The sequence below is a fragment of the Hemibagrus wyckioides genome, linkage group LG22 (assembly GCF_019097595.1).
Source record: "Hemibagrus wyckioides isolate EC202008001 linkage group LG22, SWU_Hwy_1.0, whole genome shotgun sequence".
Taxonomy (NCBI): domain Eukaryota; kingdom Metazoa; phylum Chordata; class Actinopteri; order Siluriformes; family Bagridae; genus Hemibagrus; species Hemibagrus wyckioides.
In genome coordinates this window covers 20,369,801-20,384,465 of record NC_080731.1, presented here as the reverse complement: position 1 = coordinate 20,384,465, position 14,665 = coordinate 20,369,801, and the positions used below count along the sequence as shown (strand labels likewise).

The 14,665-nt window shown below is 39.0% G+C and overlaps 1 protein-coding gene across 1 annotated transcript in view; it reads right to left on the bottom strand.

Moving 5' to 3' along the window:
- The window catches only part of LOC131343381 (E3 ubiquitin-protein ligase rnf213-alpha-like), a 96,828-nt gene that overhangs the window by 69,990 nt on the left and 12,173 nt on the right, over nt 1–14,665 (bottom strand). Inside the window, exons 9-10 of the mRNA XM_058375029.1 lie at nt 6,551–6,685; nt 5,267–5,448 (exon numbers count right to left, since the gene is read on the bottom strand). Of these exons, the coding sequence (XP_058231012.1) occupies nt 5,267–5,448; nt 6,551–6,685 (317 nt within the window). The remainder of the gene's footprint in view (nt 1–5,266; nt 5,449–6,550; nt 6,686–14,665) is intronic.

Here is a 14,665-nt window from a genome sequence, read left to right as displayed (position 1 = left end):
AATCCTGTATGAAACAAGAACTGGCGTTCCTGATGGTCAGGTTGTACACCGAAAATATTTTCGTACACTGAGGTCAAATTGACTCAAAAATTCTAATCAAATACCGAAAATTCGAACACAGTGGTGGTTGAGGACCGAGGTGCCACTGTATATATAACACATAGTTTGATTTTTATGTAAATTGTCTGTCATCAGGAAACATTAGGGAAACATAAAGGGTAAAGCTCTTACTACTTCCCGGAAAATAGAATCCTAAGCATGCTAGCAACCAGTGGTGAGCTGCTTGACACAGGCTCCCATGTTCATCAATGTAACATTATACAGCTGTGTTCAGTAAACTGCAGAGACGTACACATGTGCTAAAGGTGCCAAAACACACGCATTTATACAAACAAATTAAAGGAACCCTTTGACAACACATCAGATCTCAATGGGGAAAAATATCATACTGGATGTCTATACTGATATGGACTGGGTAATGTGTTAGGAATGAAAGGATGCCACATCGTTTGGTGGAAATCAAAAATATCAACCTACAGAGGGCTGAATTCAAAGACGAAAATCAAAGTGAAAAAATGATGCAGCAGGCTAGTCCATTTTGCTGAACTTTCATTGCAGCAACTCAAAGTGGTACTCAGTAGGTTGTATGGCTCCCACGTGCTTGTATGCCTGACAACCTCGGGGCATGCTCCTAATGAGACGATGGATGGTGTCTTGGGGTCTTTCCTCCTACATGAGGCTGGGCATTGTCGTGCACCAGGAGGAACCCAGGGCCCACTGCACCAGCGTAGGGTCTGACAATGGGTCCAAGGATTTCATCCCAATTCCTAATGGCAGTCAGGGTGCCATTGTCTAGCCTGTAGAAGTCTGTGTCCCTCCATGGATATTCCTCCCCAGACCATCACTGACCACCACCAGACCGATGAACGATGTCACAGGCAGCATAAGGTTCTCCACGGCTTCTTCAGACCTATGACGTCTGTCACGTGTGCTCAGGGTGAACCTGCTCTCATCTGTGAAAAGCCCAAGGCACCAGTGGTGAACCTGCCAATTCTGGTGTTCAAAGGCAAATGCCAATCAAGGTCCACGGTGCCAGGCAGTGAGCACAGGGTCCACTAGAGGACGTTTGGACCATCCTCATGAAGTCTGTTTCTGATTGTGTGGTTAGAGACATTCACACCAGTGGCCTGCTGGAGGTCATTTAGTAGGGCCCTGGCAGTGATCATCCTATTCCTCCTTGCACAAAGGAGCAGATACCGGTCCTGCTGATGGGTTAAGGACCTTCTACTGCCCTGTCCAGCTCTCATAGAGTAATTGCGTGTCCCCTGAAATCTCCTCCATGCTCTTGAGACTGTGCTGGGAGACACAGCAAACCTTCTGGCAATGGCACGTATTGATGTGCCATCCCTGAGGAGTTGGACTGCCTGTGTTAAGAGTCAAGTCAAGAAGCTTTTATTGTCATTTCAACCAGATGCAACAAACAAAATGGAATGTGATGTGCAAACTGGAGAAAATGTAAAAAACAAGTATCTAATTGCATATATGTTTGTAAACATACACATAGCAGCATGACAGTGTGGAGTGTGCAAAAATGCAGTAGCAGCAGTTGAAGTAGTACAAATAACAAGTAATCATTATAGCAGCAGCTGAAACATTATAACAGCAGTTGAAGTAGTGCAAATAAGAGGTAACATTATATTGGGAGTCTGTTCACAAAGGTGTGTGTGTGTGTGAGAGAGAGAGAGAGAGAGAAAGTTGGTAGAGTTTCAGTTCTGGATGTTGAAGAGCCTGAAGAAAACAGTCTGGTTGTGAAGGCCCAAATGCCTCGGTACCTTTTTACAGACAGCAGGAGGGTGAAGAGTGTATGTGAGGGGTGTGGGGTCCATCCACAATATTGTTGGCTTTGCGTATGCAGCGTGTAGTGCAAATGTCTGTGATACTCCAATGATCATTTCAGCTGTCCTCACTATCCGCTAAAGGGACGATCCGAGACGGTGCAATTCCCAAACCAGGCAGTGATGCAGCTGCTCAGGACGCTCTCAATGGTCCCTCTGTAGAACACAGTCAGGATGGGGGAGAGAGATGGGCTTTCCTCAGCATCTGCAAGAAGTAGAGACGCTGCTGGGCTTTCTTGGTGATGGAGCTATTGTTGAGTGACCAGGTGAAGTTCTCCGCCAGGGGTACACCAAGGAATTTGGTGCTCTTGACGATCTCCACCGAGGATCTGTCGATGGACAGTGGAGAATGGTCACTCTGTGCTCTCCAAAAGTCAACAACCATCTCTTTAGTCTTGTCGACATTCAGGGACAGGTTGTTGGCTCTGCAACAGGCTGTTAGCCGCTGCACCTCCTCTCTGTATGCTGACTCATCGTTCTTGCCAATGAGACCCACCACCATCGTGTCATTGGCGAACTTGACGATGTGGTTGGATCTGTACATTGCTGCACAGTTGTGAGTCAGTAGAGTGAACAGCAGTGGACTGAGCACACAGCCCTGAGGAGCTCCAGTGCTCAGTGTGGTGGTGCTGGAGATACTGTTCCCGATTTGGACTGACTGAGGTCTCCCAGAACGGTTATATATTCTGAGATATACATATTATATATAGCCAAAACGGTTATATATTCTGAGATATATATATTATATATAGCCAAAACGGTTATATATTCTGAGATATATATATTATATATAGCCAAAACGGTTATATATTCTGAGATATATATATTATATATAGCCAAAACGGTTATATATTCTGAGATATATATATTATATATAGCCAAAACGGTTATATATTCTGAGATATATATATTATATATAGCCAAAACGGTTATATATTCTGAGATATATATATTATATATAGCCAAAACGGTTATATATTCTGAGAGATTACGACCTTCCTTTTGATGTAAAAATTGTGTTCAGAAACAAACTCTTTGCAACTCACATTTACAAACAATTTAAATACACGCCTCACGATTTTTTGACCCTACGCAGTGGCCTCGATCAGAGAGAGAGTCAAGGTGCCATTTTGTGTAAGCTACTTTGTCGACAGAGGTCCATTAAATCCATTTGTTAAATCCTTTTGTTAACGAGTGAATACTGCATCAAATTATTCAGAAGAAAATATTTTTTGATATATATGCAATTATTTACCACTATGAGATGATACTTTTTTAAATGAAATGAAAATCGTAGGCCACGATTGTAGCAGGTGCACGTTTTTTTGTCTTTATTTCTCTGCGAATATTTTCCAGATTGTGTTTTATAGCAATTGAAGACAAAACATTAATTACAGTGAAAAAAGAAAGCCAGAATTTCTTCTTGCCTCTGGCATGATCCCAGAATGTCTGAATTCAGGAAGGCAGTGGTTTTTCAATGAGCATGTGAAATATCAGGAACTTTATACACCATATAGAGACATGTTATGAAGTGAAAGCTTGTCTTTGAACTGCAATGCCAAAACCTGACAACTTGAGTGTTTTTAGTAATGCCAATTCAAATCATTTAGTTGATGTATACTCAGTGTTAGGTCAAATATATAACTACATTGCAACATAATTTTACTGAAAATGTGCATTAATTACCAGATTTATTAAAAATATAAAACTAAATATCTATAAAAACCATTTACAATATTCTACAAGACACTTTTATTAATTGTTTATGTGATGTGATGTTTTACATGCTGAAAATGGTCTAGATGAGTCGATGGTCATTCGTGAAAATAAAAATGAAAACTTACTGACTTTCTACTTAAAATCGCTTGTTAAAAATGACATTAAATTTGACTTCTACAGGAAATCCACTGGAATGCAAGGTTTGAAGGCAATAAACTCTTCTAAATCAAAAGATCTAGAAATTTAAAGGCAATTTTACCAACTCTAGTCTGTGAACTCAGTGTTTTGCAAAGGCATTTACTGTACATAGAGCAAAAATGAATTCCTTAATGAAGTACCTTAATTTTTCTTAAGTTAATCTTTTAAGTTAAAGCATTAGTACTCTGTTGTTTAAAAATGAATATGAGCTTGTTTACTTAGCATTATTTGAGCTCTGATAACAATGCTTTTTTTTGTTCTTTTGACCAGTTGTAATTTTCTGCAAATAAATGCTCTAAATGACAGTAAATTTGTTTGGAATTTTGGAGACATTTTGCCAGTAGAATAAAACAAAAATGTTCATTTTACTCAAACACACACCTACAAATAATAAAACCAGAGAAACTCATCATTTTTCAGTGATTTTTCAATTTTTTTCAATCCAGAGCTGGACAGCGGAAAAAGTAAGTATTGAAATAAATACTGAAGCAAATTGAAGTGAATATATTTCTAAAGTGCTTTTGACATGAAATTTCCACCAGATGTTGGTAACAACCCACGCAATCCACAAATGCAAAGAAATTAAACCCTAGAGGTCCATAAATTGTATGGACAATTTAATAAGATAATTGTTAAGATAATTGTAAAATGCATTCAGAAAAAGACAGTCTGGTCAGATGAGGCCAAAATTAACTCTTTGGATGCCATAATACACACCATGTTTGGAGGACAAATGGCACTGCACAACACCCCAAAAACACCAGACCAACAGTAAAGTTTGAAGGAGGGAACATTATGGTGTTGGGCTTTTCTTCAGCATACAGTACTGGCAAACTTCATATACTTAAAGGAAGGATGAATGGAAAAATTTACCGAGACATTTTTGATAAAAATCTGCTGCCATCTACCAGGATGATGAAGATGAAACGAGGGTGGACATTTCAGACAATCATCCCAAACACACAGCCAAGGAAACTCTCAACTGGTTTCAGAGCAAGAAAATAAAACTGCTAGAATAGTCCAGCCAATCACTTGGCTTGAATCCAACTGAAAATCTATGGAAAGAACTAAAGATCAGAGTTGGCTTTTGTACAAAGTATTAAATAAATTTCAGTACACATGTTCAATACTTTTTCCAGTGTCATTTCACATTATAACACATAGCTTCATTTATGGACATCGATGGTTTGATTTCTTTGCATGTGTGGATTGCATGGGTTGTTATCAAACTTTGGTGAAAATTTCACATCAATAGCACATTTAGAAATGTCATTGATGACAAAGGTGTGCTTACATGTGTGAAATCTCAGAATTGTTCCACAGGGACAGAAAAAGGTCACCAAATGGGGATCGGGTAAATTATTGTGTGTAATGGATATTTTATGAAATCATTTGATTCATTTTAGTGATATAACATGCTGATAGAGTTAGTAGTTAGTCAACAGTAGTCTTACCTTTATCCTTCTCAGTGATGTCTCTGAACAATTTCCTGTAGGTGTACTCCCGATTTTCATGTTCAAGTGTTTCAAATTTGTCTTTTTTATCAGTAAGACAATATTTATAACGAATATTCTGGGCATGTGTCTTATCAAGAAAAACATCATCAAGTTTGAACATCCTGCCGGTTCCATCAGTTCTGGAGAAACACAAACAGTTTGCTGAAGTTCTGAGGTTTTAATTGACTGTGATAGCTTGTGGCATGGCACTGTATATTTCTACCACACTGTTTTAGTGTTATTAATTTTATTCCTGTGAAGTCCTGCAAAAAATATGCAATTTCCTATACCTCAAGAACAAACTTAGTGTCAGGAACAGCTGGACAGTTCCCAGTTGAACCTTGGAAGCCTGCTTCTTTGTGTGTCTTTTGTTACGCCCTTCCTATTGTTCCTATCCTGATTGTCACCTGTATCCCATTAGCCCTAATGTCTACCCCTATAAATAGGGATCCTTGGGTTTGTGTCCTTGTCCATGATTGTTATCTGTACCGTGGTTTCTGTTGGGGTTTTGTTTGCTAGGTTCCATGTCCAAGCTAAGGTCTAGGTTTTGTTTTGTTTAGTTAACCACGCCATGTCTAGTGTTACGTTTGTTTCCCTATGTCGCGTCTTAAATGTAATAAAAGCAGTGCTTCGCTGAATCCTGCGCATGGGTCTCATTACACCGTGTGCTGGCGTGCGCACACACACCACGGGCGTCTGGGGTCGAGCCCCGCATAGGGCGGGGGTCCCAGACGTTACACTTAGAGCTGAGTTGAGGTAAACAGATTTAATCACTACATAGAAAATTGAGCACAAGAGCTTCTGAAAAGTGAGGCGTTTCTGAAGAGGATTCTGACCTTTATCATGTTGTTCTGGTGTGATATCTGCTCAAGTGAGGAGCAGTGTTGAGTAAAGCCACAATATCCATAATGTATATCCGTAATTTATGTTTTGGTTGTTAATACACTCAAACGCTATGGAATGTCGTTTGAGGCTGATATTAAGTACATAAATACTGCAGTTCAAGTTTTTTGATTGGTTTTATTTGATTTTTTATTTGGTGTGACTGGAAATCAGGTTTGCTTAGTATAAACTGTATAATTATTTAATGTGCTTTTTCTGCAGCTTCATATTGCAGCTTTTTTGTTTACTAAAACTGACTGAAAATGTACTTTTAAGGAGAGTGAGTGAAATACCACAATATGAGTTTGTGTGTTTAATAAAAGTTCCTTTTATGGTTTAAAATGTAACTTTTGAACCTACCTTACTGGCTTCATCTCAAATTTCTTTCCGTCTGAGAAGATAAGATGCATCTTATCATGTGGAGTACCAACTCCCTGCCGAAGAGCAGCATAAAATTTCACACAAATGACGTCTTCGTTGTTACATCCAGTCCCACTATAAAAATAAAAAGGTAAAGTGTTATGACTACAGAAGGTCAGTGAGCTGTGCAGAGAGATATACCCAACATGTATGGAATAATTACTTGCAGCTACTGTACTGGTTGTTGGTGTGGGGGTGGGTGTGTATGTATGTATGTATGTGTGTATATATATATATATATATATATATATATAAATTAAGGAACACTTTGAAAACATAATGTCCCAGAGGTGTTCTGTTGGATTTAGGTTAGGCATAGGGGCCATTTAATGGTATCAAGTCCTTTTATCCTCCAGGAACTGCCTGCATACTCTCACCACATGAGGCCGGGCATTGTCATCCACCAGGAGGAACCCAGGACCCACTGCACCAGTGTAGGTTCAGAGTTTAACTGACTTGATGCTATATTCTGATTAAAAAGTGTTTCTTTAATTTTTTTTAAACAGTATGCAGTATGAGTGGCAGTGTGTGGTTGTATTGGTATTTATTTCCCCAACATATGCACTGCATTTTCCACCTGAGGCTTGCTTTGATGTCACCTATGTGGCATTTCCTCCTTGTGGGTCATCACTCAGGAGAAGCAGCTGGACAAGGGACAGCTGCTGCAGTGATAGATGTATCCTTTTTTTTTTTTTTAATTGTTGAGGTGGTCGACTCTCCCTTTGTTCTGGTTGTAGTTTGGGATGATTTGGAGTAATTTGACTCTGGAGACCTAATTGTTATGCCATATTTCCTTGCTTTACTAGGCAAGAACTGTTTGAAGGCACAGCAACCTCTAAAGGGGACCAGATGCTCATCCACAGTCACATCAGTCTCCGGATTGTATAACAGTGGCAGAAGATAAACCCAATTGTCCCATATTTCTCAAAACTACTTACTCTTGAGATTATATGTAACATCTTGAGTGGCATCATTGTATAGTTGAATTGACATACCAGACTGGGCATGCCATAAACTAACTTTTGCCTCAAGCTTGCTTCTGTAAACACCAAGAATCAACAAGCCCATCTCCCCTCCTTTTATGTCTAGCACTATGTTTTCACTTTGCTCTGAGAAGTGGTCGATATGTGTCGATTGTCACTGGGAGGGATGGACAATGACAGCAAATTTCCATCTATTTATTGGAAACCATCTTCCAGCTGAAGTTCCTCTTCCTAATCATTTGAATCTTCCGCATCGATTGAACCATAATCCTTAATTTCAGAGTTGCCCTCTTCTTCTGACACTTCTTCTTCCTCTTCTACAGGTTCCTCTGGCCTTTCTCCTCTTTCACAGGGTTCTAATTTCACAGGCCTCTGATTTATTGTAGAGCCTCTAAAATGTATAGTCTCAGACTGAAATGTGAGATGCCCTCAGGAAGCTGTACCTATAAGCTAAGTTTGTTTGCTGTTGTCTTGTACCCCTGTACTGAATGGCAGATCAAAGGGTGATGTTTACACATCTGCAACCTTGAAATTTTCAGACAGAGGCAATTTGGGGATATGCTAAGTGTGTGTTTGTGTGTGTAAAACCATATTTCTGATATAAAATATTAGTAAATAAGTCAAATTTGACACTGAAGACAACTGCTGTCTGTACGGCCACCACTCACAGTTCAGGTCTTTAAATTTCAGCATTTTAATGCAAAACAAAAGTGCACTCAAAGTAAGATCATAATAAGACCTGTTGTTTTTGTCACAAAATTAAAAGGATGTTTAATCTATACTAAACATGCTTCTGATAATCTGCAGCAAAAACCGAGGGTTTTGATATTTCCATGTCAAGATTCACAGTTTACAAATTGTCTGATACTCAGATATAAAATGCATATAAATATAGCATATAAATTACATCTGATCTACACAATAGATATGAAGGGACTACACACTTCTGCTGTTAAAAGGTCAGGTTTTTGTAATCAAAAAAAAAAAAACATTTGATACAGTGTGAAATTAGAACATAAAAATGAACTGAAACTCAGCCTTCTGGTTTTGGATGTGAATCGAGTAGTCACATTGTATAGAGAACTCATTCAAAACAGATGGTTATTAATTAAAACCTGATGGGGCGCTTCTATTTCAACTGGAGCAGCTTTTGTAGTCTTTAGTGGTAAGCCATCCCACATGATTCCACTCAGCCAATCAAGTCTGTGCATTCCAGGCGGTAAACATTACGACTCTACAGTTCAAACAGATAAGAAAGTTAGAGGGACAGAGGTAGAGAAACAGACGAGTAAGACGGAGAAAGGGAGAGATTTAATCCGGAATGGACAGACTCATTTCTGTTCATACTTCCCACTGGGAGCATTAAACCAGTGTGTCTCATATGTTCAGAAACCGTGGCACTTATTAAAAGAGCCAATGTGAAACGCCATTATGAGACAAAACATAAAGGTTATGAACAAACATACCCACTCAGATCTGAAGTGAGATCACAGAAAATAAGTAGTCTCCGAGCCCAATATGACCAGTCCACCAGGATCCTGAGCCACACATTCACTGCCCAACAACGTGCTCTTCAGTGTTCCCTCAGAGTTGCTTGGATTTTGGGTCAACACAAAAAGCCATTTACTGATGGAGGGGTTGTCAAAGAATGCATGAGTGCAGTAGCTGAAACAATACTTGAGGGAAAACAAAAAGAAGAGCTTTGTGATAAAATACAGCAAATTCCCATGTCAGCATCATCTGCCACAAAGAAAAGTGAAATATTAGCTCAAGATGTGCTAACCCAGCTAGATGAAGCCATACATAAGGCATCATGTGTAGGCTTAGCTGTGGATGATCACAGATGTCAGGGGGTTCTCAAAGGAAGTCACACCGCACTTCAAATGGGTAAATGCTGGGCCTCTCCAGATGCAATTGGCTGATCTGCAAGCAGATGTGGCCCTAAAAGAGCAGTTTGAAAGAACTGACCCTTCCACTTTCTGGCTCCAAATGGTCCCTGAGACAGCTTTCCCAGGTCTGAGGAAAGTAGCCCTATACATCTTGACCATGTTTGGCTCCACATACAACTGCGAGGCAGCTTTCTCCAAAATAAATATTATCAAAACTAAATATCGTTCCAGGCTCACCAATGAGCACCTCCACATGTGTATGAGAATTGCCCTGACTCCATTCAAGCCCAGGTTTAAAATCCTGGCGAGACAAGCTAGAGCTCAATTCTCTCACTGAGCAAAAAAGTGGGGGAGTGGGATATAAGAGGGGAAGAAAGTGATACTCTAAAACTGTTCAGTTGTTAAGATGTGTTAAGATTTATTATCTGTAAAATTGGTTGAGACTGTTAAGTCAAGATGTAAAACAGAAAAGGGGAAATTCAAGCTTTTCCTCCCTTTATTTTATTGTGAAATGCAGCCCTACTTTTATTTAGTTAATGAGAGAACATTATACATATCTACAGTCATACATATATGTTCAGTTCTATGTTACATGACAATAAATATTGTCAAGTAAATATACTGTATATAAATATACAGAAAGTTTTTGAATTGTACTAAATTCATTTGATTTGACAGTCAGGTATTGATTACACGTTTATGTTGATACATACTAGGCTACTTAAATATATATCACACTAACTATGACATTATGATCTTCCAGACTTTTGGTGGTGGTGTCTCAACCATCTATAACAATTCTCTTACCGTTACTCAGAAAACAGGACCCAGGTTTAGCTCATTTCAAGTGTCTATCCTTAATGTTGCACTCACTGACGTACACAAAAAATCCCTACTATATCTTGCTCTGGTCACCGTGTATAGACCCCCAGGGCCCTACACTGACTTTCTTTTTTGCACATTTACTCTCAGATCTTTTGATCAGTTTTGACAAAGTGTTAATTGTAGGAGACTTTAACATTCATGTAGACGATGCTAACGATGCGTTAGGACTTGCATTTATAGATTTACTAAATTCCTTTGGGGTTAAACAAAACATTAATTGACCAATAGACCATATCACATGGGACTGATGTTTCTGATATAACCGTTCTACCTCAAAGCGATGACATCACAGACCATCACCTCTTAGTGTACACTCTACCTGTAGAACATACTAGACACGTCTCTCCACGTTTACAAGCAATCTGCCAGATCTGTCTCAACTTCTTACTAGACCCGTGAAAGCAGATGATTTAAATGAAGTAACTAACAGCATAGGCACTATTTTCACCAGCACACTAGACACTGTTGCCCCCATCTGACTAAAAAAGGTCAGAGATAAAACACCTGCACCATGGTACAATAGTCATACTCACGGCCTCAAGAGAGCGACCCGTAACCTCGAGCGAAAGTGGAGAAAAAACTAATTAGAAGTTTTTAGAATTGCATTTAAAGACAGTTTGTCCAGCTCTAGACAGGCTCTAAAAGCTGCTAGGGCTGAACATCTGAGCAAACTGATAGAAATAAACCAGAACAATCCCAGATTCTTATTTAGTACAGTGGCTAGACTAACAAAACATCAGATTTCTGGAGAGAGTATTTCAGCACAGTTTAGTAGTGAGGACTTTATGAATTTCTTCACTGAAAAAATTGATAGTATCAGGAACAAAATATTGGATGTTCAACCTTTGATGGCATCCAGTGATCTAGACCAGCCTAAAGCTCCACATTTAAAGCTACAATGCTTTACCAGCATAGGGCAGGAAGAGCTATTTAAACTTATCACCACAGCTAAACCAACAACGTGTTTGTTAGATCCAATTCCAACTAGATTGCTGAAAGAAGTGATGCATGCAGCTGGAGAGCCTCTTCTCAATATTATTAATTCCTGGTTATATCTCTTAAGTTAGCAGTTATTAAGCCTCTTCTTAAGAAATCAAAACTAGACCTTGATGAACTATCAAATTACAGACCTATTTCAAACCTTCCATTTATATTAAAAATACTAGAAAAGGTGGTGTCAGCTCAATTATGCTCCTTCCTACAGGAAAACAATATCCTTGAAGAATTTCAGTCAGGTTTTAGGCCCCATCATAGTACAGAAACTGCACTAGTTAAAATCACTAATGACTTGCTTTTAGCTTCGGACCAAGGCTGCATCTCCATTTTAGTCCTGCTTGATCTTAGTGCTGCATTCGACACTATAGATCATAACATTCTCGTAGATCGCTTACAAAATCACACAGGTATGCAGGGACAGGCATTAAAATGGTTTAGATCCTACCTGTCTGATCAATACCACTTTGTAGATTTAAATGGAGAAATGTCCAGTGTAGTGCCAGTGAAATACGGGGTCCCACAAGGGTCAGTTTTAGGACCGATGATACCCAGTTATATATCTCATCAAAACCAGATGAAATATCTAATTTGTCTAGATTAACTGAGTGTGTTAAAGATATTAGAGATTGGATGACTGATAATTTTCTATTACTAAATTCTGATAAGACAGAGATATTACTTATATTGGCCCAAAAACCAGTACACAGCTCTCGCAATTCAGCTTGCATTTAGAAGGATGTACTGTTACTACTAGCTCTAAGACCTGGGTGTAATATTAGACAGCAACTTGTCCTTTGAAAATCATATTTCCAATCTTACAAAAACAGCCTTCTTCCATCTTAGAAATATTGCCAAGCTTAGGAACATTTTATCTGTATCTGATGCAGAAAAGCTAGTTCATGCATTCATGACCTCCAGACTGGACTACTGTAATGCATTACTAGGTGGTTGTCCTGCATCCTCAATAAACAAGCTACAGTTAGTCCAGAATGCAGCCACCAGAGTTCTTACCAGATCAAGAAAATTTGATCATATAACCCCAATATTATCATCCCTGCACTGGCTACCTGTTAAATTTAGAATTGAATATAAACTAGCACTACTTACGTTCAAGGCTCTAAATGGTTTAGCTCCCACGTATCTAGGCAGTCTTCTAACACGTTACAATCCACCACACACTTCTAAACTTTGGAATAGTCTTCCTGACAGTGTTCGGGGCTCAGACACAGTCTCCCAGTTTAAACGTAGACTAAAGACTTATCTCTTTAGCCTGGCATACATTTAACACATCCCATAACCTTGTGCTCCAGTACATCTGATTAAATGCACATTATCATCTAGTGCTGCTAATATTATGAACAGCAGCTAGGCTAATTCTGTTCCATTGTTTCCCTTCTTCTACCCATCCCGAGGTATACAGAGATTGTGCCGGCTCCAGTGGCATCCGGAGATGGACCGGCTCCAGTTCTGCTTTGTGAGGATTGGGGTATTCATAGCAACACTGTCAACCTTATGTGGACAACAACAACCTCCTTATTAATGTACATAATATTCTACACATGCTGTATCTGCATCACACAATTGACTATACAGAAATGCACAATATAATCACACTCTCCGCTGTCACCCAAATGAGGATGGGTTCCCTTTTGAGTCTGGTTCCTCTCAATGTTTCTTCCTCATACCATCTAAGGGAGTTTTTCCTTGCCACAGTCGCCTCAGTCACCTCAGGCTTGCTCACTGGGGTTAATATCTAGTATCCCAAGTCTAGTCTAGTCTAGATAACATGTTTTTTATGTTGTTTCTTCTGTAAAGCTGCTTTGAGACAATGCTCTTTGTTAAAAGCGCTTTACAAATAAAATAAAATTGAATTGAAGTGAATTGAACCTTTGTTTCAAGAAATTTTCTCTAGCTGGACCTTTTTAAATTTTAGTTAATTTTTAGTTATACCCCTGCTATACAAGTTTCTTTTATTTACAGTTAACAATCATTTAATATTTTCCAAGGTAGTTGGTAAACACATTTAACATATAAGAAAGCAGGAAATTGCATCTAAAGCAGCCAAACAAGGAAAGAAAGATACTACCGGTAAAGAAGATGCACCAGCCATTCACAGTGGGGTTAGCATGTCGGCCTTGACAAGTTTATTGGAAGAGCACAGAGCCAATATCTCTCCTGAACTTAAAACCTCTTTAACATCTTTAGAGACAAAACTTGATCTTGTCCAAGCTGGACTGTCGGATAATGGTCCACAAATAACATCACTGGAATCTAATGCAGACCTCGTCAATGAGCAAATCTAATCGTTAGAAGTGGTATGTGCCGAGCTAACTGAGAAGTACGCTAAGCTCAAGGCCCAAGGCCGAAGTCGGAGTAATAATATTAGGATTATTGGTTTACCGCAGTCCGTCGAGGGCCTTCGCCCCACAGTGTTCTTTTGCTGTTGGAAATAATGGGCAAACATGTTCTACAGTCTACCCCGGAACTCGACAGAGCCCATCGAGCACGTGTTGCTAAGCCGAAGCAAGGAGGGAAGCCGAGAGCGGTTATAGTTCGTTTTCATCAGTATCAGATTAAGGAGGCGAGAGGATCGTTGCAGTATCAAAGCAAGCCGATTGCTATTTATGACGACTACAGTCCAAAGGTTCTGGAGCAGTGTGCTCAATATCATGAGGTAATGGTAGAGCTTTACAATCTGGGATTTAAACCATTTCTTCTTTCCCTGCAAGATTGGGGGTTATGACCAAGGAAGTTGAACAAAAGATGCTTGCATCAGTAGACTTTCTTAACAGCTCATTGTAAAGACCCTTATATATAAGGTAATGGTGGTCACTTGGTAGACCGGTGGATTTCTATAAGACATATCTACTTTTTTTTCATACTGTTTATATTATAAGATGACCCGCTGTACATTATTGACGTAACACCTGTCTCTTTTTGGCCCTCTGAAGTTTCAAGGTTGATTTACTGTTCACTTGAATAGTTTTGAGTCAACTGGACATTTCTACGCTCTTATTTATTGTGTTGTTGCATTTGATCTGATCTCTCCCTTTGAGCAAGATATGCTGTACGCTCTTCATATGTATTTTTTTTTTCTTTCTTCAATGTTATAATTACTGTTTTTGATTACAGTTCTTGTTAATCTCAGGGAAGGTTCTTGTTTCTCTTTGCATTTTCATCTATTATGGTTTTCCCTATGATTATTTTATCACTAAAATGCTTACAGTGAATTACAGATTGTTATACCATAGGTCTGCTCATATGTTAAACCTACTACTGGGCATTTCATATTTCATACTGAG